Consider the following 24,595-nt stretch of genomic DNA (forward strand, 5'->3'; position numbering starts at 1 on the left):
CTTTCACTTTATTATTTACCAATATTAAATCGGGTAATTATTTATAAAAAAAAAATAAGATGCTAACTGCGCAAAAACACTTTTGAAGAATTTGAGCGTCCAGCAGCAAATGGCAGCTTTTAGGCCCCTTTCAAAAATGTGCCCAAAAATGTGAAATGCCTGCTCTGTAAGGGGTGGGGGTGCAATGGAGGTAGGTGGGAATTACAGAGGAGGAATAAAATAAAGTCGGGTGGGGGAAGAGAAGCAAAGTAGCACATAAGAAGGACAACATGGAGCGTGAGGGAGAAACAGGCGGGAGAGGGCAGCACACAAGGGAGACCCCAACATGGGCCATGAGGGTCAGAGCAGGAGCACAAGAGTGTGAGCAGCACAAGAGGAAAAGAGCTTCAAAACAGATGCACACTCATGGCGTGCGGAAAGAGAATACAAAAAGTAGTTCCCTAAATGGGAGCAGTGGAAGGATACAAGTCATTGAGCCAAAAGGATGGTGAAAAGTATGTTTCAGGAGAAGGACAAACAGAAGAAGGGGAGGGGCGAGACTTCAAATAAGAGTGACAATAAAAGCCAACAATTGGTAAGGAGTGGATGGGCTGTTAGCCCACTTGATTGTTTGATGAGCCCAGAATAGGCATTTCAAAAGTAGACCGCTTGTGCTTTCTGATCGGCAAGATCTAAAAAATAATTTGTTAATGTAGGATGACTAGGACATTTGTCCATTTGCTGTTGCGGTCTAAAACTAGGAAACCTGCAGGCCACTTGCTGGATTGGTGAGATTTTTCGAGGTTAAATAACTTGAGTACTATTAAACTTTATAATCAGAACATGATTATGTATGAGGATATTGATTTGCTGTTTCTATAGCTAAATCAAAGAAATAAAAAAAAAGATCTTTAAGGCCATTTTTCTATGTTTAAGTACATTCTTCTTCTAGACTGCTTTATTGTACACCTATGTGTGTTATGTGATGTTGCACTATGACAAGCGTGGAGATTCACGGCGCGCGCACTTAGGACCCGGCCTCTCCGGACCCCGCCCGCTCCTGGTCTCTGGTGGTTGGTCGGGCGGACGGCCCAATCGGCGTCCGGCCGACCCATTACCGCTCTGGCGATATCGCGTGACCCGAGGGTCAGGGGGTGGAGTCTCTGGGCCTATTTAGGGTCAACTCCCTGTGACTGGGGTCTCTGTTCCCGCTATCACTCCTTGATACCTGACTGCTCACGCCGGCTCCTGGCCATTCTCGAGATCCAGGCCGGCTTTCCGAAATTCCCACCCACCCGTCCCTTAGATCAGTGGTATTCAAACTGTGGGGCGCGCCCCCCTGGGGGTCCGTGGCTGCATTCCCAGGGGGGCGCGAATGAGTCTTCAACTATTTGCTATTTGTCACACATTGCCGCCAGCCGCTAAAGAAGCCCACTTGCAAGGCAGCTCCTAAACGAAGCAGCTTTATGTCGAAGTGTGTGAGCTGATCGTGACGAGGGGTTTAAGAGAGCGCACCCCCACTAAGGGCTTCAGCCCCCCCTCCTCTGTCGTGTGAGACAGCTTTCCTGGAACACATACAGCCCCACCCCAGTACTTCACAGGTCATTAAAAGACCATTTGCCTGTTAACGTGGTGAATGACTAAATTCCCATATTACCAACTTTTAAAGCGCTGGAGCCTCTGTGCCCTGTGTGGGGGATACTCAATGGCCATATAACTAATAGGAGCACCAGTACGCTGCTTACTCTGTGTTTATGTTGAGATCGTGTGATCTAATAGTGATATGGGGATTTCAGTATTCTCATTATAATCAAGCTAATGCATTTTGCATGCCCTGATGTATGATGCAAGTATTTTTTGATACCATAACTGTCAGGATAACGAGTATCATGTCAGTAACTACACAATGTGCACAGTATTTCGAATTTATGTTTTGGACTATGATATATGCATACATATATGTACACACACACACACACAATATGACACATTTTTATATAATCAGATTTGTAGATCCGATTAGTACAGCAGGTCCTGTGGCACCAGGTCCCAGTGGTATAAAAGGCCAGCTAAACCCCATGTCTGTTTTACTATTTGTACTATTAGATTATTATTACAGTATGGTCCAGTGGCCACTTGCTTTGGCAGAGTTGCTTTGGGTCTCTGAGTAATGATCTAAGGGTGGGAAAATTGTAGCAGAGGAGACACCTTTCTGGGGGAATCAGAGAGAAGACAGTTACTATGATGGGACAAAATGAGAGCTCATGTTTTCAACGAAGGGCAGAGGAGACATCCCACTTGGCGAGGCAGTACTGATCAATGGTGAAGTAGGTGCAGCAGCACCAGGGTCCACTAGTCTAAGGGGCCCACTGTATTACAGTTATGTCTTTTTAAAAATAAAAAGGGTATGTGAGCTAATTTACCTTGCTAGCATTAGGACCACAGGCACCTTTGCTGCAAAAAGGGGGGACAACACATGGGAGCTCATGTTTTTCTGGGGGAGGAAATGTGACCTTATTATGAGTGATGCTCAATTTAGAACAGGGGAACTAGGTTCAAGTCCCAGCTTTTGCTCAACATCCTGTGATTCTTGGTGAATCACTTAATTGTTCTAAGTCTTACAAAATCTTACCTTCGGTAATGTAATTGGAGTATATTTCTTGTTGCTCAGGGCCATGGTTATCATTACTATAACAGGTGTAGTTGCATTGATCTGAGGAGTGTGATAGGATCACAGACACCAAATTAGGGGGAGCAGAGCTTTTCTTGGTTAATTCATGTTTTTTTTGCTTTATGAATTTGCTATTTTGTAAGTCTTACATTTATTGTGGAATATATGGCATAGAAAACATCTCCCAGAAATGATCTCTTAAGGCCCGCCCCTGTGCTCAACCCTGCCTCTCCCCTAATCCGTGTCATAAAGGTTTGAAGGGGGGCCCCGGCGTAAAAATGTTTTATTTGGGGGGGCTTAGAGCAAAAAAGTTTGAAGACCTCTGCCTTAGATTAATGGTTTGAGGGGCGTTCTGCAGAGAAGAGACCTGCGATCAGTAAATAGTGGCTAAGCAAGATGGATGGGAGCCCGCTTGCCGGGCCCCATAGGCCAGCTCTGCGGGGGATATGGCAAGCTCTCCACTGGGAGGAAGGGACCACCGGCTGGGGAGGCTAGGGCGACAGATTTCGAGCGTCCCGGGCGACCCTGGGCAGCCTGGTGGTCGAGAGGTGGGCCCCGGTAATGGCGGACAAGGATAGAAGGGCGGGACCCACCACTCTAAGGGGCAGGTGCACGGCACTTGGCGTAGGATACCCAGTTGCGAGATGCGAACCAGATGGTGTTCCTCCCTTAGGGTTGGGAAGGTGAAGGAGCCGATATGCTCATGGAGCTGATATGCTCATAAATGTAGTTATGTTATAACTTGTGATTTTGATATGCATGTTATTGCTTGTCATGTTTATACAATGTGTGAATAAACATGGCCTTTTTAACCCCACCTGAATCTCTGGTGATTTCAAATGTGGGGATCTTGCATGTCTATGGTAGTTGGGCGGCGGGGGCATATCTGGAGGGTACGGGTCCTATGATGATGGGTGCTTGAGTATCTTATTTTTTTAATGGCTTTAGGTGTTTCTAAGATTTAACAACAAAAAATGTCGTTTTTTACAGAAGGAACGTTGTGCCTTTTTGTGTAATGGGTTAATGCTGTGAGTAAAGTTGTCAGTTAATCAGTATTTACGGCATTGTCTTTCTTCTAATGCTTAATCCACTCTGGGTACAACCGAGACACAAAAATGAATGCCATTTGCAATAGTTCCCAATTCGATGTTTCTTGTGTGTCACATCTGTGTTACCTTAAAGAAAAGTTATTTCTGTGCCTCATCAGCTTGTACCATCTCTAACCACAACCGCCTCATTCGTACGTAACGAAACTAGGCCAAAAAATAACCTCAAACTACACACAACCACAAATATTAGTGGTGGATTTTCAAACAGTTGCCGTTCTTGGTGCCTCACCCGAGTGGACCAATTATTGAAAGGTTTGCTACATTTCCTCAAAGCTCTTAAAACATTCTGTGATCACCAAACAGAAAACACTGTGACCTCGCGACAGTATTTGAAATCTGAATGCTAATAAATGACACCAACACTTAATCGAGAAGTTGCAAAAGGAAACAACTCTCTAAGGCTGGTGGGAAAATAGGAACATAGCACTCTCTGTATTTCTTCATGGAGGTTCGTCTTGGCAGAAATTATGGGTGGTCTCCTGGGCCTTTTCAATGAGTCAGTTTGTGCGGGTCTGATGTGGCCCTTAAGCTGACTCCCCTGTCCCACCCCATACCCTGCACACCCACTCACCTCCTGAATACTTGTGGTGAGTGCGTATGTTAAACATCAACAATTGGCAACAATGGATGCCGAATGGTGCCTCCTGCTGGATCTCCATGAGACACCCCTGCATTGGGTTTGATCTCTTCTTCAATTATAACGCCCAGGACTATCGGTATACCATGTGATAACCCGTAATGTATCTACCACTCTATGAAATATATGTTTTGCGGAAAGGAAAGAACAGCCTTAATTGCAGTGCTAGTTAAATGAGGATGAATAAAGACACTGAATAGCTTTGCAGGTCTGGAAACCTCCCCAGCCTTATCAGTGCTTATTATAAGGAGTAACTAAAATAAATAACCCCACTTGGCGGATTTCCAGCCAAAAGGGTTGCATGGCAATGATAACTATAAATTCGGATTCAGTTTCTTTTTATGTAGTAACTGTTGGCTTTTCATCTGGTAAATGTATTGTAAATGACATTGAACACTATGCGCACTGTTTTGCTTTTTCTATCCCGAAATGATTAATTTGGGCAATGGAATTCTCACACATCAAGCATTCTTGACTTCCTCAACTCAAGGTCACGTAAAAGGAAATTGCTTTTCTTCCCACCGAAGCTTTACTTTTTCTAGATATTTTCCCTCCCCAGGGTGACTACTAGTTCCCCGATGTTGGCTATATTTAGGGATCGTAACCATTGCACTTAATTATTGGAATCAAAACAATGTTGGGACCTAGACTTATAAATCACGTAATTACTTTCCCAAATAGAAAAAAAAACAGCACTCTCTATTTTGTAGTTATTATAACTCAACTACAAAACATTGCGCTTTTCAGAGTGGGTAGTGATATTGGACCACAATACATTCAATCCAAGTTGTTGGTCTACTTAAACAATAAATTATTCTCTCACTGAATAGATAACCCAAGTTCTATCCACTGTTGATACCAAACTTTAACAGTGGCTTGTTCTCACAGTGGACATCCACACTGAGTTGTGGCTTTTCTTATACGGGTGGCAACATTATGCATTGGCTTATTCTTAAAGTGTTCGGCAATTATGTTTCCTCCTCGTTTCTCACAGGATATACTAATATTGATGGCACATTTGAATAAGAACATTTTTTTTCTAAATTCAACCGGCACCTCTTCTCCGAGTGGACCGCAATATTGGATTCCAACAAATTATCACAGTAGATAACACAACTAGGTTTTCTACTGTGGGGAACTGTTTAAGTAAACAGTCTTATCCTCTGTGTGCATAGTTAACTAATTGTATTACCAATGTGGTTACCACAAGTAAGCTGTAGTCTGCTTTCATAGTGGAAAGTCACACTGAATCTCGTCCTAGTCTCACAGTAGAAAGTCGTAGCTTACTCTCGGATGAACAGGATATGGATTCCTGGTCTGTTCGGTTGTGGGTGGAAACATTAACTTGTGTTTTTTTATACAGTGGCTGGTAGTGATCCTTAGTATAGTCTTACATGAGCAATAGTGAACCAGTAAATGATTTACCTGAAAAATACTTTAGTTTCATAACTGTCAACCATCACTTATTCCCAGAGTTGAAACAATATTGAACTGTAGCCATTTCTAAGTGTATGACCTACTTATTTTGATTATCTTTTTAATAGTGGACAGTAGACACGAACTGTGGTCTACCCTTTTAGCAGATAGTATTAAATCGTGACTTAATCTCATAGACCCTCTCATATCTGGCTGGTGGTACTGCCCTAATCTTTGGCCTTAAAGACTCCACACAGGAAGCCCTTAGGGGCACCCTACACACTGCAGCCCATCTCGTCCATGCTCTGAAGAAATATAATCAAATCCCCACCACCCTGATGGAACTCCATTGGCTCCCCTTGCCAGTCAACACTATCTTTAAACCAGCTACACTGTTTACAAATTCATCACAACCAGCACTCCTGCTTATCTTGTAGATAAGTTCCGAATTCCTGGTGGTTCTCAGCACACCCACAGCCACTTCTTAGACTCCAAAAGCGTAGAAAAGAAAAACAAGACTGCATGCCTTTTTCCATCTATGCACCCATGATTTGGAACAACATCCACGTATCCATTAGAACACACTTCTTTAAACACTACATCACAAAGCATTAACCGTCCACAACTCAGGTTCTTGAACCATTACCAGATCAGAGGTGGTAGGGAGCGGGGGCAAGGAGGTTGTAAAACATTTTTTAATGATAACTTACCTCCTTGCCCCACAGCTCTTCTAGTCGCCTCTCCTCGTCGTTGCTCTGCTCCGGTCGGAAGCACCCAGGCTCCCCTGAGCCAATCACAACACTGCAGTGCAGAGTTGTGATTGGCCTGAGTGTTGTGCTTCGGCGCTCAGCCAGGGACTGGGAGCCTGGGCATGTTCTCCACCCAGGCTGTTATGCAGCCTGCATGGAGAACATACAAAGTGTGCATTACTGTTTTGCCGGTTATGAGACTGCAGACCAAACGGTCATGGACACTAATAACAGTGCATACCACTCCCCATGGATGCCGGTTATCCCCCTGTCCTCACCTCCAAGACTACGGGACACAAAATAAAAAGATAAAAGACTACAGTTTATTATCGTTTTGTTTGTATTTTCTTCACCCTGATGGAAGGGTGGTTGATGCTCCTCTGTCATAGCGGAGGAGCCGCCAATGACCATTACTCACTGCCTTTAAGCTGGTCTTTGACCATGTAGAGCACTCCACTGACTTTTGGCTACATTCATACAAGGGGTAGTAAATTTGAATAGTGGTTTGTTTTCATAATAGATGAAAAACCAACCTACTTTGTTCTCACAGTGAATAGCAAACTGCAACCTGGATTCTGGCTAAGGAGGATCACACACTCAAACCGTCACTCAGTTTCACTCTGGATTACAAGAGACACAGAGTTACAAACAGTTCCTAGTCAGGATCTTCACAAAAGGCACAAAGTAACACAGGCCTTCCAAAAGCTGAAAGGAAGGATGCAAAAACACATTTTTCAGAGGCATTTATCTCCCACCGCATCAGCATTCTAACCATGCCACATAAACAAGCTCACCACGTCTGCATTGGAGAAAAAAACGCGGCCTCGCCAGTTAAACCAGTTTTCGCTGTGAACCAGGCCGTAAATACCGTAGTGAGATTCCTCACCGCAACTGAAACGGCCCAGGGAGAACTGGGAGTTGGCTCGGCCCTGTTCAGTGAAGGCGGAAGAATTACTACAAGGTTATTCACATTTCAACCAAACTTCTCACATCAATTGGACGCTTCCTAGGACGTCCACTGTCCTGGCAGCTCTAGCCAGAGCGCAATCTATCGTACGATTCTGGGGGAACAAGATTAGGGCAGGATCATTCCTTGAACCAAGCAAAATTGTTGAAAAACAAAATATACAAAAATAAAAAAAACGACAGTCGCTATAATGGTATTCTATTGGTCTGAGAACATTTTCAGCCAGGAAAGCTAGTGTTTTAAAACAAAAAGTTTGGAAGTCCGACTTGATTTTAGCAGTGAGGCAAATAAGAGAGCAGAGGGCCGATACCTACCATGATTAGCCAAGGATCACAATTTTGTTCAGCAGAAAGGTGCATTTTGAAATTGTGGTATACACAGAAACTTACAGCCAAGATCAAATAAAACTTTGAAAAATTAGTCACAAATAGGATAGCCAGCAAAAGCGGCAAAATCACTTATTTCCTTAGAATGACATAAAAAGTATAAGATGCAAACTGTATAAGGGAAGTACTCTGCTAGAACTCACAGCACACCCCCATACAGCTCAGCAGTAAGATCTGAAGAAAAATTGAGGACACTGTAATGCGTTTTTTTTGTGCTTCTCATGATTTCACAATGCACATTTTTAGCAAATGTCACCGATTGTAAACAAAATGCATCAACGTGCATTAGTTACATCATATTTAATAGCTCAGTAAGTTGTGTCGCTGCAGAGAACAATACCCACCCTGCAAGTTCGGACACCGTTAGGAACCATGTATTCCATTATTGTTCCTAGGGTGAGAGTGATCCCGAGTACCACAGTGTCTGGAACAAACATCATTTATTACAGAGCCTGCTAATATTAATTGTTCTGTATGGAATACATCATAAGAAGATAGAATATCAATCTCCCCACCTCCACTTAGCCCATCTCTGCCCCCACTCCTGATAAACTCTCATACAGCTCCTGCCACTCTTTCTCTTCTCCATTCCTTAGTTCAAACTCTCTCCTTTCCTTTAAATACTTTTCAATGTATGTGGGAGTAAATTTGGTATACACAGCTTAATATCAAATAATGTTTTGAATATATACTATAACCTTTTTACACAGAACCTGGTTTTGCCATCTACCCCACTAGGCCACACAGTTTTTTTCTGTGTATTGCATTGTTTCATTAAACTCAATACATTATTTCTTAAATTAAAAGAAGCTAGAACAAATCAGTAACATTAAGTTAATCCCACTTATTCAAATACATCGAAAAACTACATAGTAGCCAAAGGAGGTGCTGTTTTAGCAACAAGCGGTTCAGTTAAATACATTACTAGTTTCAAGATTTCAAATAAACTGTGTTAATCGTACCAGTTACATTACATTTTATAAACACAAAGGTTATTATTTTATTCCTCGACCTCGGAGAGGTCTCAGAAACTCCATTTGACTCAAAGGGCTACATTTTGCAGAAACACAACCTGCGGAGAGATGAGTGCACCAGAAGGTTTTCAAACTCATCTGAATGGCCGACTATATTAGGTTAACCATGCAGGGGTCTCGAGGTCGGTGGCCATCCTGGGATAAGGGCTCTCCTCTCAACATGCAGAACTGCTGTAACCACGAGAGTACACGAGAGACTGGAGTGGTTAAACATGTGATTGCAGCTGACAAGGAGGTTATGCTCTTAAACAGCTCAATGGCATTAGCACACTTCTGAACACTGACCTTTTTCAGCAGATAAGAAGAGACCTTAAGGAGATACAGTGTTTATGGAGGAAAAATACTGGGGAAGTTGGGGCTGGAATTGGGGCTTCAAGTATTCGAGCAAGCAATTCATTAACTAAACAGTATCTCTTCTGACAGCAAAGTGACTTAGAGAAGGCGACAAAACACGTGAGTGGTCACGGTTTGACCTCATTTTGTCTGTCACGGAGCCACAATTTAAGAAAATTTGTTAACTAGCGAAGTCCAATGACCAAAGAAGGCAGCGTGAAGGTATGCAGCTCTGCCGCATACTGAATGTCTGTGAAAGTATGTTGTAATAACAGACCACGCCTTTCTGGCCTCCTAAATGCAGGTGTGCACCTGAAACATGCGGCGCCTGTAAAAGGAAAAAGTTGAACAAATGGAGCTCAACTACACTATGCATGTGATGCTGGGGGAATGATAAGGTGACTCCTTTAAGTAGTGCTAAACTATCGCTTTGGTTAGTTAGAAGAGGGCCCTGCATCACCCGGAGGCAACCCGTTAATACGGTGATCGCTACAAGAGACAGAGAGAAGCTCCCTGCGAAAAGACAGATCCGGTTCAGGACTTGTTCGAACCCCTGTTAGAGATCAGAGGGGGAGGTGTAAAAGGGACAACAAGCACACACTGGCTATTGGAGGTTGGAAAAGAGAATGTATTATATTACAGGCACTTGTGCACTAACACGTACAAGGACTCTGACTTCTTTAGGGTTGAAACATTCTAGTGGCTATAGTAGCTAGTACAATAGTAGTGTAAAAAGAGCCAAACACTTTTCCCAGAGAAATTATGCAGAACTTTACCTCCCCTGTTCAGCATAGTGGTGTTTATGTGGATAGACAGCCATATTGATCTCCTAACCCAGGGTGTGCTAAAAAAAAAAAAGGCCAGACGTAACTGCAACAAAAGATAGGCGGAATGCTGAATGATTCAAACATTCTCCCCCAGTCAAGAGATCTGGGTTAAATCTGTCATTCTTTAGCTCACTTCGCCACCCCAGTTTGGACCCAGCCATGTGCAGATCAGTCTGATCCTCTGCCTCATGGGAATAGTCCAGACCGAACTGCCAAGCCAGGTCCTACCTGGACCTGAAACAAGCATCCTCTGGACCGTTTTCAAGGTATGTCATCCTCCATCAGCCAGGATAGCTTGAATCCAGTGGCACAGTGAGCAAGGGACCCACGTCTGGTTATACCTGTCCCACTTAGGGCGAAAAGTGTAACTGCAACAAAAGATAGACGGAATGCTGAATGATTCAAACATTCTCCCCCAGCCTGGCAGTTGGGGCTGAACTTTTCCCATTGGGTGCAGGGTCAAGATGGATTTGCATACGGCCGGGTCCAAACTTGAATAGCATGGTGAACAAAAAAACAATGGATTTAAGCCCAGATCTCTGTACCTGGGTGAATGTATGACATTGTTCGGCATTCTGTCCATCAATTGTTCTTTTTACACAAAAAAAGGCCAGCCTGAATGTCCCCAAGTGGGCCCACGTTTAAACTTCCTTCAGACAGGACTCTTGGATCCAAAACCTCTATGGTAACAAGGGCAACGCTTCCACCCCCTGTCCCTCCCAGGGGGTGAAGTAATCCCTGCTTAGTCTAATCAGCCCTTGGATCATGCGTGCCGCCCTCTGTCATTGTGCACTAATACCAGAGGTCAGGCAGGAGCTCACCATTCAAGTGCCTTATGTATTTTGTTTCACAAAGGGAAACGTCAAAACATTACAAAGGGCAGGTAAAGGCTGGGGCTGGAGCTAATCCCCCGTAGGTTCTTCTTACAGCACTGCACAATCGAACAGTGAAGGGCTACACTGTAATCTGTGTTCTTTGAACTACCGAGGGAGCACAGGGTGTCTAGAACGCGCCTTCACCGAGCTTCAGCGTGGGATTCGATTCTGGGGTGCAATCCACTGAAGAGAGGGCGCGAGGCGCGGCGGATGCACACCGTCGGTGATTTTACTTTCCGCCGCACTCTTTCCTGTGAAGGTTGGCATGGCGGTGCTCACAGCAGAGCGACACGATGAGTGTCTCGGAAGCGGCGAGGCTTCGTTACAGGAAATGTTTGGCGTGTAGGTGTGACCTCTGACTCACCCAGACGGCCGGCACCGGGGCTCGCGCACAGCGCGCCAAGAATCAAAGCCCGGTGATGCCCGCACTCTGGCAATTAGAGGATTAAGGAGCTTCTGTGAGGACGTTTTGAAGGGTAAAGGGGCGTCTGGTGAATCCCAATTGGAAAATACGTCATCCTGCATGAGTAAATGGAACCCAACAAGTCAGCACGTGGTGTACTGCTGCAAACACTCTTTCCAATGTGTTTTTTTTTAATGAAGATTCCGTCTTCAATTTACTACATCACTACAAAGGTCATGGCCTGGATCAGGTGCCTTTTTGATTACCGTTAACACCAAGTAAAGTCTGGTAATGAGGGCTTATGAAAACAGATGAGGGGCGTAATAATTGCAGCGCATTTTCTAATGAGTGCTTGTGACAGTGCAAAAAAGTATAGATACGGTTTGTAATAACAAATGATAAATGGGTTAATAATGCTACGTGGCGGGCATGGGGACCAACTGAATGGCGGGCAAGAAAGACAAAAGTTAATTGGAAATGTAGTACCACTGTTCCAAATATGCCGATGACGCTGTTTTACTGAATCAAACTGCAGTTGCACTTCAAAGAATGAAGTTGCTCTGGACAAGCAATGTAGTGCCAATAGCTTATTCGTAAATAAGATGTAATTCTAATGTCATATTCGGGCGAATGAGAAACCAGCGAGGAAAGTGATCTTTAAATTGGGAGGAAACCAGTATAGTGCTGAGCTAAAAATATTTGGGCCTTTGCTTTTGTGCCTAAAAGAGGGTACCTCTCCCAGTGGATGGTTACTTTTCTTGCAACTCATGGTTGCCCCTCCCCGTTGTCCTGATGAAAAAAGACCCTCTGGGATGGTTTCAAACTGCCACTAACATCAGGGTCGAAACGTCGACAATATATATTGACTGCTTCTAAGCAAAAATCCCCCTTTGGACTTATAATAACTCCTTTGTGATGATGATTATTTAATTCTGTTTGTGTGTAGTCGGCGTGCAGGCAGCCTTAGCACTAGGTTGTATGTTTTACTCAAATGTATTTGTACAGTCACTTTATCCCTCACTTATTAACTTGAACTTCACACAAGCACTTGTGTCACTTTGTTCCCACTATTTTGGAGCGACTGTTAATTCATTGTGCATAGCTTCTTCCATGTGCTTGTGGTAAAATGTAAGTAAAAAACATAAAAATACATGCATTGTTTCGATTGACTTATGTCTCCTTAGTTGCGTTTTCTTTCCTCCTTGTTGTTGATTTACTCCTTCACTGACCTTGAATTTTTCTTGGTTATCGTTGTCATTTATTACCGACAGGATTTTTGCTATTTATACTAATTGTTCTCCTGATCCTGAGGTTTACTGGGTTAGAAAGTACAGTACTTCAACACAAAAGATCAATCTGTTTAAAGCCATCTTCCTGGAGACTGAAAATCCGCCATTACATTAGGTTTCAATATTCTAGCAATCCAGCTAGTTAATGGCTTCACTAAACTTATGGAAACAGTTAATAACAGAACGGAAAAATAATGTAAAGAATGATATGAAATCCAGTATGATCTGCTGTAAGGTATCCCCCAATTTTAACTACAACTATATAGCTTCTGTGTTCTAGAACAGGGGCCAAGGCCTTTCAGCTGCATAATCAAAGTATAATGTTTTATTTGTCATGTTTTGTGTGTATGGGTGCAGCATATTGTAAATGATGCATATAATAATTAATTTTGTTATTAATGCTTTACATATACCAATCAATACAGATTCAGTTCAATTGTATGAGCTAATTTTAACCGTTTGAGTCTCTAGGACAAAGTTTGGAAATAGCTAATACGCAGGTGCTAAGAAAACAAGGACTTATAATTTGGTCTTGGATAGCAGAACATTCTGAAATATTTACAAACAGGCCTGAAACAAGCACATTGGTTTTTCATCAATGTTGTTTGTACTAGAGCTATTGGATGAAGCATAATACATACTTGTCCGAACTTGGAGGTGTCAAACACGTCCCAAATTTCACACACAGTCACCTGATAAATATTACCAAAGAAGAAATGCCTACAACAAATAGCTCTTAGGCTCTAAGTTATTTATTGTTCATAACCAAGGCTTTAAGTGGGCTAGGTCCCTTGGGGCCTCAGCCCTAGAAGTAGTTACAAATGGATTTTGAAACCGGTCCCTATCGAGCCCTAAACACAGGTTTGGACTGGAACAGAAAAAAAACCCAGACACCATAATAAAAGTCGTCCCCATTAGGGAATCGGATAGCTAAGAAAAAAACAAGAAGTCACATTTTCAAATAGGGAAATTTTGAACTTGTAAAGGCAGGGAAAGATGTTTTGGAAGGTATGGGACATTGCATATGTTTGTGCACGCGTTTGTGCACGCCACAAGCTATGTTTATCATAATATCATGGAAATCAGCAGCAGAAACCAGCTCACTAGAGTATAAAAAAGGCCCACAGACCTCCAAAATACCGGACCACAAGCAGACCTATTGGAACAGCCCTTCGGGCACTGCCTGATTGCCCTATAGACCAATCCTATCCTGCCTATACAGATGTTCTTTAGAAGTGAAAGGAATGATCAATTTCTCAACTGTAGTATCTTTTCAAGCGTTTTCAATGCAATAGGTCTCGCATTTGCAAGAATTAAAGCTATTGGCATTGTAAATAACAATGCCTTTTATGTGTTTTTACACGCAAAACATATATAAAGGAATTGTCATTTCTAATACTAATAGCTCAAACTTTCGCAAATGCGAGACCACTTTAATGATGACTGCACCCCTTTCTTTAGACGCTGCATGTCGCATTCAGGTTGCAGTGAGCAGCATTTAAAGAAAAGGGCACGGCCAACATTACAGAGAAAGCGTGGTATGGGGCGCTTTCACCCTTTTAGAAATAATTAAAGAAAGATTTTATAGCGAGGCCGCTAAAGTGAAAGGGACTGCGTATAAATTAAATATATAAGTGCGGCCACTAAAATGAAAGCAGACCGCGCTGTAAATTAAATAAATAAATAAGCGCAGCCGCTTAAGTGAAAGCAACTGCGTCATAAAATAAATAAATAAGCGTGGCTGCTATAGTTAAAGCAGACCGTGTTGTACAATAAATAAATACATTACTATTAACAATATAAAAGCTGTCGGCGTGCCGACTACATAAAGCTGACCCTGTAACACCACAACTAAAAAGTCCAGTTCCTACGGGAGGTTACAAATGCACACAAGGTGTTACCAAGGAGGGACTACTAAGCCCATTCACAAATGAAAAGCAACCATTTTGAAAGGACAGTAACAGGAGCCAATTGAAAAGATGGGTGGGAAATGGGCGGAGCTTCCATTCCATACCTCAATACAGCATGCCTCTCAGAGCAGCGCTGGCGCTGCCCAGGCTCAACCCAAAAATGATTGTCCAAAACATTAAGGTAAGTCATATCACTAACTTGGCTCCAATTTAGATTTCATGTTTTACTTAATTTACTTCCTTAAGTGCTACTTTTTCCAGAAGGCTGTCTTTCCTTAGTTTTTTTTATGCTGTGTATTAATCTTGTGTTGTGCGTACTGTGGACTGAGTCATCTGTAGGTTTCTATGCGAGTTCAGGTTGAGGGTGTTTCTAACAGGCCACAATTAAGAACTATGGAGTTGAGGCTGAAAGCAGTGCGAGGTTCTCACGGTGCAGTCAGTCAGACAAAAGGTGTTCAGAATAAATGCCCATGCAATCATTGGATTCTTCCCAAAGCAATAGTGACATGTGCTACTTCTAATTGGAAGTTCACGTGAAAATGTGTGAAGAAGTACAAAGCTGCTGAAAGAAAATGTCAGGTGAATGTGTGGGGGTGAAGTGTAGGAGATGCAAGGCTGTACATGCAGAAGACGAGAGAGTGGAAGAGGAAACTGATTAGATGTGAAATATGCAGATGGAGGATTTCACAAAGATACGCAGAGAAAAAGGGTGTAAGTGCTTTACAGAGAGGGTGCGGAGGAGAGTGGTGCGACAGGGAGAACAGGAGCGACTGTCGCACTCCGAAGAACATAACTCCTTACACAGACACCCTAACAAGGACCTCCCTCTCATAATCGAAGCATTTTCAATTCTAATTTGTCATAACAATATAATTGTTACTTGGATATCTGATAAAAAGCACTGACAAAGTCAGTAGGCCTGGCATTTTTACACCGTGCCCGTTATTGTGCACGATATGCCAAGATGCAATAACAGAAGGCTCAGAGAGAGAGGCACCCCAAAACAATTCAGGGGGTTTGTGTGACACACAGAATTAATAGCTGACATCTTTTAAGCCACACCCTTAATTTTATAGGCCACGTCTCCTGGGAAAAATCTGCCACACCTCTATACCTCTAGCCGTGCCCCTTAAAGAGACTCCCCCCCTCCCCCCTTCCCCATCACACAAAGCCCTGTTCTTAGCCGACCAGTGTCCGGTGCACATTTGAAAATACAAGTGGGCTGACCTGGCAACCAAATATGGCCATATTTAACTCCCTGCTTTGATCATGAAAGGTATTTTATTTGAGGAATTTCGGGAGTTACTCACATCTAAATCACAAAACGCTGTGTGGATCGATTTTCAGCTTGCTGATGGCAAGAATGGATCTGTCAGTTAAGATAAATCGCTTGCTCTTCTGGAGATAACCCAGAGAAATAGAGGAGCATCGCAACCTACGTGGTCTTTATCCAGACATCAGACAAACATCGTTTCAAAGAATCGTGCACGACAGATGCTTCAGTCTGCGTAGGAAACATTTTATATCTAATAAGGCATGCGGACGCAGCAAAATACGTAGAAAATGCTGATACAATTCCACACTTATAAGAGGAGTGTGGATTTGAAAGGTTAAGGAACAAAGTAAAGAAGTAATAACTTAGAGTGATGTGGTCGAGCGGCTGGCTCGCTTTTAGACCGAGTGCATACTCACACAGTAAACAGTAACTTGCCAACGTGAGAGGAGCACCTAGTTCGCAGTTAGTAGATTGTAAACACTGTTAATGGTCACACACCGAGTGTCGAAACAACAGTAGGACGTCAAGACAAACACAAGCCAGTGGGTAACTAAATACTGCAGTGGATACAGGAAAGTTCAGAGATGTATAGTTGTTCAGCTAACTGCAGTGCCCAGCGCTATGTCACCGTGCACACAGGCATGCACAAATCCAAACCAAGTTGAATTCTTTTTTTTCAAAAAACAGATCGTTGTAGGAGTTACAAAAGTTTATTGGACGGCACTACCTTCCATCTTGCAAACAGCTGAATATTCAAGTGTCACCACAGTCCTGCACGATTTTAATTTGCTGCACAATAAAAAGGAGAATCTGCTTCCAAGCGACAACTGCCGATCAAAGCGATTACATCGTCTGAATCACCAGGTGCTGGTGCCAGCAGCAGAGCCACCGACTCACCCACGCCCTACCGAGCCCTGGATCCTCATCAGCACCTCCCCGGGCTCCACAGCACCCTCCCAGTCTGCACAGGATGCTGCTGTCATCGGACGTGGGGGCTGCGCGGGGACCACGGCGAGGTCATTGTAAAACGTATGTACAGCAGATTCTTATTTTCACCCAGTCCTCCCAACCTCCTACCCCCACTCCAAAGAGTACTGGAAACAGCTGTTCTGCAGAAGGGAGTTTGGAGATGGGGGAGGGGCCCCAGATGTTGGCACCCTCGCTACAGCCTAGTATTAGAGGAGCCTGTCCTGAATTACAAAAATTCTATTGAAAAAAAACCCAGTGAATTTAAGCAAAAAGGCAAACTACTGCATCATCAGAATACACCCATCAAGTTATCAAGGTAATCGCATCAAACTGCAACCCTGGCATGCAAACGAAGTGCACTATTTAGAAACACCTTAGCGCAATGGATCTCCGCGTCAGATCAAGGAAAAGTCTCAGAAGGTAAAACAAACCAGCCGCTCAAAACACCAACTTTCTGTCAAACTCTTCGCATGGTAATTCTATAGAACCTTCAACCCTCAAAGTGTGTGACCCTCTTACAACCGCAATGTACCAAGCACAGCACGTAGCAGAGATCTCAGGTAATGTGGTGTATGTAAACGCCCCTCTCCTAGGCAGCGCAAGATAAACAAGAGGTGCTTATTTATTTAATGTAACATTCCGTTCTCCTTAAGAACCAGAACCCCGAATTAGTAGAATATCTGCACAGCCACTCGCACACACACAATATTAAGCCTCAAAATATTGCAGCCATCTACAGAACAGCAGGGCTCATGAGTGACATATCCTCATGATCCGCAGCCTGCAGGGAGGGGCGGCACCGGTGAATGCGAAGGGGCCCGCGTGCTGCAGTACTTACCGAGAACCGGTCTATGTCGGTGGCGGCCATGGTGAGCTGGAGCACGCACTGCCTGCTGCTGCTGCTGCTGCTGCTGCTGCCGCCGCTGCTGCCCGCTCCTCCTCCCGGGATAGATGCAATCCCCGCTGCTGCCCCAGACTCTGTTCAGTCCGTCCAAGATGGCTGCCCGGCTTCCTGGAACAGACCAATTTCTCTACGAGGAACAGAGAAAGATATTTTGGAAATGAGAAAAGCTTGGCTTCACCTGCTCACCTTAGAAACAAAACAGTCCTCATCACTGACGATAATGTTATCATATTGAGGTTATTCGGAAGTCTGCACACCTAGTGGATAGCTTTGGTATGATCTGAGAAATGGTTCCGTCCCCTGGTCATGCCGGGAGATGTAGTATTGGAATGCCTCTGTGGTTCCTGTCATTTTTTTTTCAATGAAAGCATAGGGAATTTAACCCATGCCTGCCACGTCTGCAGATTTGCGTCTATATTTTTTCCAAAATATCACGATGGTTATTACATTTAATGAATGGCAAATGTTCATGGGAAGCTAAGAAGGCCACCGTTCTTCATTCGATATCTTTATACAGGGAATTCTTAAACATTTGCACAAATGATGATTAATTCCATGGACAATCATTAGCTGATGATGATAATGAATAATGAGTACTACTATTAGTATACTTTAATTTGGTTATAGTCTGTACTAACAAGTATAGCCCATTGAACAAATTATAGGATGCAAAAATATCTTTGATATATCATGCAATCCCGGACAGCAAACATTTACAAAGTTTGTATGTAATTTTGATAACCTGAGCATTGTTCAGGTTATCCTTTAGCAAGGAGTGTTATTCCCCACCTGTAACTACCCACATGATTGCGCTAGTCACCAAGTAAAGCTACTTCCTATGCTATTTATATAGGCCAGATGACCTAGACAGTCACTTGGCTAGAATCACGGCTCCCACTCATATTTGAACTTGGGCAGGGTAACAACATTTCTTCAGATTTGAATGTGTTGATATTGCATCCTGCTGTGTGTCAGTTACACATAAGGTGTTCTGAATCTCACTGGATATTTTTTATCTGTGTTGTCATGGTGTTCTGCATTGGCTTGGGTGCCACAAGTGGCGGTTGATTTAGGGAGACCTTGGCTGAGCTACTGACAACATGCGGGTCTGGGTGGGCATCCGCATTTTATATCCATGACTTGTGATTACCCCCCAAAAACACTTGTCTTCAGGAGTACCAGAGAGTGTGTCTCTTGTATCTTCTCTCTCTTCAGTCCTATAGTTTTATACTTCCTGGCTAACCTTTACTGGGCTCTCCCTTCTGAAGTCAATGACTCAACATGAATAACATGTCCTAGTGCATTGTGTTCTTGGATGGGCATAATATTGTTAGAAAGTACCGATTTATGCATTTTAGGAAATGCTTACTCATGTTGAGTCATTGACTTTAGGAGGGAGATTTCAGTAAAGGTTAGCCAGGAAGTAAAAAATTATAGGACTGAACATGAGTAAACATGTCCTAGTGCACTGCGTTATTGGATGGGCATAATGTTTTTAGAGAGTAATGAATTATACATTTTAGGACATGTTTACTCATGTTCAGTTAGCCTTTTCCTAAGAAACTTGGCATTTACCTAAGAAATGAACCCTTTAGTCTATTCAGTTCTGATTATTATATTTCTATAAAGTTAGCGCCATGGACGCCGATTCACTAAAATGCCAGGGGGAGCAGAAGAGACACCACTCACCCTTTGATATTAATGACATCACAGGAAGTGACATCATATGGCCTTTGACTCTAAATGTCCCCAGGAAATGGTGTCACATGACCTAACCCTGAAGACTTAGCAATCATTGACATCACTGAAGTTCTGTAATAACTACAGGATGATTATAACACAACACAGAAAACTGACCTTTCTAGAAACCACCTTAATTAGGGTGCTGAGTTGATCTTTGAAAGTGGTGGGATGTAGCACTTACCCTAAATTATAGTGAACCAGACCTTTTGTAGGTGGGCCCGGGGGGCATTCTAGCACAATAATTGTTTTTTAAAGTGGGGTCAAATACTGTATTTAAGTAGCACAATTTTCTCATAAATTTGCTAAAAAGCCATAGGCTTCTAGAGGCCACTCATTCTTATTCACGTCTTTTCAAGGTGTGCCCAGCCAATGAAACCCGATGTTCTCAAGGAGTTCACCTCTTTGTTTTCAGAATGTGCAATGGATGGTCTCTTATGCCAAATATCACCTCCATTGTGCCAGTACCTAAAATATCCCAATATCAGAATTATGCAGTTAATGCCACTGTATACTTTGTGTTACCCTTATGTAAAATTACCTCTAGTACGTCAGGGCCAGTATTTTGTCATTGTTGCCCACCTCCCATAATGGTTGCCTACCTCCCATATGTCATGGTTTTCTTCCCTTATGCCAGGAAGTTTCTCAGTTGAGTTAGCACCAGTATTTTGCCATCGGTGCCCCATATGGCAACAATTTCCTTAAGTGACCCAATGCCAGCATTTTTCCATGGGTCACCATTATGGCAGGAATTGCCTTTAGCATGCCAGAACCAGTGTTTTTCACAAGTGCCTCTTATGCTATCAATTGCCTCCAGTATGTCCAGTATGACAGCAGCAGTATTTTATCATGGGTACCTCTAAAAGCCAAGCATTACCACCAGTATTCCAGGGCAATGGGCCACTAGCAGGGGTAATACCACATTCTCACTCACGCTCACTTATTTTCACTCTTTCACACTAATTCCTAATCACACTCCATCATTCATTGTCTCTCACACTCATTTATTCTTGCTCACGCACTTGCACTCCTTCTAACTCACTCTCTCACTCATTCTTACTCTGCCTCAGTCATACCTACTCATACTCCGTCATTTTCACTCATGCTCGCTCTTCTTCAATCACACTCGCTCTCACTCATATTCACTAACTCTCACTAATACTTTCTCACTTACGTGCACTTGCTCCTATTGTGACTCATTCTAACTCACTCATACTCATTGGCACTCTATCTCACTTATTCTCACTCACTACCTGTCACGGAATCTCTCTCACAAACTGTCACTCACTCTCACATACACACTCATGCTCACACCTACAGACACATTCACAAACATACATTCTCTTGCACACAAACACACTCTCACCCACAGCCATACACACTACATACATTTATAAACGGAAAACAGGCAGTAAAGTATATGTACAATACCATAAATACCCCAGACTATGTTATCAGATAAGAATATTGTTGTTAGAGGGAAAATCAGTCTAAGCATGCTTATGCAAGCAGGAGGGCTTAGTAATACGTAGAGGGGCTAGTTAAGAATTATAGGAAAGAAGATTATAGGGACAGATGTGAGCTTTATGAGTCCTTATGTCAGTCTTAGACTTATGTGGGTTTTATAAGTCCTTGTGTCAGTCTTAGACATTTGTCCAACAGATTTTATCTTGGTATGGTGTTTAATTCAAAAGTCATAATGGTAAGCACAAAACTATATATCACATAGAGCAAAGATTTGGTGGATTAAAATCCGAATTGACTTATGGTGTCACACATGACAAAAGTTATTTAGCACTTATGCCGATTTTCAAATACCACCTGTAAGAATAGAAGAAAAAAACAAATAGTTGTTTTTCATGATGCTGACAATTTCATTTTTCTATTCATTTACTGCTTTCAAAGAATTTAAATGTTTCCTTTCCCAACATGCTATTACAATTTATATCTACAACAGTGGTTGTGAAATAACGGTTAAAGTGTTTTCTGCTTTTTGAATACCCTGCACTGTGAACAAATTATTGAGACCACCAGGTTTTATTTTATTGTGTGATACAATGTTGACAATCTCTCATATTTTCATTTCCCCGAAATGAACAGACACACAAATAAGCGTGCTACAAATAATAGTTTACATTATTTCACTATGAGTGTCTATTTATTTGTTTTCTGTTTAAGTTTTTCCGATGACAGTGGGATCATGAAAAAAATACCCTCAAGCAAAAGCCTCAAGCAGTCCATCTAATCTGTTAAAAGCCATATAATATTTCCTCTTATTTCCCAATTGAATCTCATCCTCTCTGTGGTAGTAGAGTACAAGGTAGTCGGATTCAGACCGGTGGGGTAACAAAACCTTAGGGGGCCCCCCTGCAATGTACTGCAATCACTCTACCATCCGCTGGGTTAAAGGACCTCACCCTCATAACCTCCCTCAGCTAGCAGCAAGGCTTTCACTGATACAAATGGCTTCAAGAAGATAAACACGTTTTGTAGTCAGGGAGACATTAGGGCAGAGGTCTTCAAACTTTTGGATGCCGAGACCCCCCTGTCAACATTTTCAAGCGTAAGGACCCGTTCCTGACAAAAATGTCTAAAACTCTAGGTTATGAGGAAGGTGAGGACCAAATTATGTGGCAGGCTTGACTAAATTGTCTGAGTAGAAAATTTAAATAATGTTCTGTGATGCTGCGTATTTTGGGGTAGTAATGCTTTATTATTTAGAATTTTTTTAAACACAGTGATACTGAGGAAAGATTTCACCTCATCAGTACCAGTTTATAACCAAAATACAGCAATTAACATCAGAAAGATGTCTAGTCAACCTCTGTGAAGGGCCTCCCAATCCGCAGGAATACGCGCTGCCACATTAGAAGCTCACCTGGCCATGGCCGGGAGCAGCAAGGGTGCATTCAAACAGTGGCGGTCTTGTGCAGAGTTAAGCAGTTTACCCATGCCCCTTTCCTCTCACCCCCTTCCTTCCATCCCTCTCTTCTCTCCCAACCCCGGATCCCTCTCTCACATTTCAGGAAGATGGTTATTAGCCCCAGGACACCTTTTGGTAACAGTAGCGCACTACAAATGTAAATAATAGGCAGAAGCAGGGGATCCACTAGACCCGAACTTTGGGGGGGGGGGTTTACACTCCAATCCAGGGCTTGTCCAAGCACTGTTCCCACACGGTGCAACAGTCTTTCCACCTTCTCCATGAATTCCCTCACTACCACTCACCAACAATACACCTCATCTCTCTATAGCACCTGTCTGACAAACATTTCATTTTTTATAGCGCTACTCATAGTTTACTCACACTCAGTTCTGCGAAGTGCACTGTGTGGGTGACAAGAGTGCCCATGTGACTGCACGGTGAGCAATGCAGCAGTGTGAGAGCAGGGTAAAAGGAGTGACTGCAGGGTGAGTGAGGTGAACATATGAATTTGGGTTCGGCTGTAAGTGCAGAGTGGGACGAATTAGTGCACGGTTAGTGATGACCTTGTTTGAGTGAGCTACAGATTGAGCAGTAAGGGGGGGGGGACAGGTGAGTGAAGTGTCACATGAGTGCAGGGTGAGAAGTGTGCTCGTGTGACTGCAGGGTGAGGTACAGAGTGAACAATGCAAGCAAATTTTTAGTGCAGAGTGATCACTGTGAGAGCAGGGTGAGCTGGTGAATGTTGTGAGTGCATGGTGATCAGTGTGAGTGCAGGGTGAGTGGGTGAATGTTGCGAGTGCATGGCGATCAGTGTGAGTACACTGTGATCAGTGTGAGTGTATTGTGATCACTGTGTGTGCAGGGTGAGCTGGTGAACGGTGTGAGTGCATGGTGATTGGTGTGAGTGCATGGTGATTAGTGTGAGTGCATGGTGATTGGTGTGAGTACATGGTGATCAGTTTGAGTGCATGATGATCAGTGTGAGTGCATGGTCATCAGTGTGAGTGCATTGTGATTGCTGTGAGTGCATTGTGATTGCTGTGAGTGCATTGTGATTGCTGTGAGTGCATTGTGATTGCTGTGAGTGCATTGTGATCAGTGTGAGTGCATTGTGATCAGTGTGAGTGCATTGTGATCGCTATGAGTGCATGGTGATCAGTGTGAGTGCATGGTGATCGCTATGAGTGCATGGTGATCGCTATGAGTGCATGGTGATCGCTATGAGTGCATGGTGATCGCTGTGAGTGCAGGGTGAACGTGAAAGTGAAGGCGAGAATGAGAAGTGAGTAGTTTGAAAGCAGGGTGCATTCCCAGAAACGTAGGGTTTCAGATGTATGTTAAACTATTGCTATAATGGCATTAATCAGGGTTCGAGGGTGGAGGAAATAAATAATGTGCTGATCCTGCAACAAACTTCCAGTCTAATGATTAGGGTTACCAGCTCATTATTTTAATGGCCCAGAAATAAGCAGTCACCTACAGCTGTATTTTTTGCACTTATCTGTGAATACCTAGAACAGCAATATAAATAGAAAGCACTTTTAATTGTGTTCTAGGGATGCCTCAATGATCCATGACTAATAATTAAAGAGAATAAAGACAGAAAAGTCACATAACTAATGAATACATACTTTTTTATTTATAACTCAATTTAGTGTGAAGAGCAGGTCTCTGCAGGATCTTTAAACACATAGCAGGTATGTTTCTTTTGGCAACCCAACTTCATATTTCTTTTCATTAAATGCATTCTCACACTACAGCAGTAAGTGTAAAAATACAAATGTAAGGAATATGCAGAGTGGGGGCCCAGGGGGTACTGAAACCATTAAAAAAACTAAGCTTTGGTAATCAGTTAACAAAGGGATGTAAATATGCTAATGGTCTTTAAAGACCTGTGAAACTCGGGCCAGAGATAAGACTCCAGACACTGCCCAGCCAAGGCCCCAGGAGCGCGAGCTGCACTGCAGGAGCCCGGGCTGAGACATAGGATGGGGAGGAGGGGGGCTGAAGCCCTGGAGGCCAGGGCAGAAGTGACACTGTGACGGCGCGACCCCCTTTGCATCGCTCCATGGCCCCCCTGGGGGTCGCGCCCCACAGTTTGAAGACCCCTGCATTAGGGTATATAAAAACAGTTTTTGGGTGTTATTGATTTACAAAATGGAGCTGTAGGGGAAAAAGGGGACATGCTTGGTTAC

At 43.1% G+C, this 24,595-nt stretch overlaps 1 protein-coding gene and 1 long non-coding RNA gene across 7 annotated transcripts in view; one reads left to right on the plus strand and one right to left on the minus strand.

The window, feature by feature from the left end:
• The window catches only part of SEPTIN8 (septin 8), a 406,279-nt gene extending 388,332 nt beyond the window's left edge, over nt 1–17,947 (minus strand). For 2 of the 6 annotated variants that reach the window (XM_086931616.1, XM_086931617.1), the window contains exon 1: nt 17,669–17,947. In XM_086931616.1, the coding sequence (XP_086787742.1) occupies nt 17,669–17,698 (30 nt within the window). In that variant the 5' untranslated portion in view covers nt 17,699–17,947. The remainder of the gene's footprint in view (nt 1–17,668) is intronic. The other 4 variants (XM_086931619.1, XM_086931618.1, XM_086931620.1 and 1 more) reach the window with 4 other exon arrangements.
• On the plus strand, nt 12,622–17,779 carry LOC147703083 (uncharacterized). Its single transcript, XR_015297562.1, has 2 exons — nt 12,622–16,236; nt 16,289–17,779. It is a non-coding gene; the product is annotated as an uncharacterized LOC147703083 (long non-coding RNA).
• Nucleotides 17,948–24,595: the final 6,648 nt, after the last annotated feature.

The sequence above is a fragment of the Lissotriton vulgaris genome, chromosome 7 (assembly GCF_964263255.1).
Source record: "Lissotriton vulgaris chromosome 7, aLisVul1.2, whole genome shotgun sequence".
Lineage (NCBI taxonomy): Eukaryota > Metazoa > Chordata > Amphibia > Caudata > Salamandridae > Lissotriton > Lissotriton vulgaris.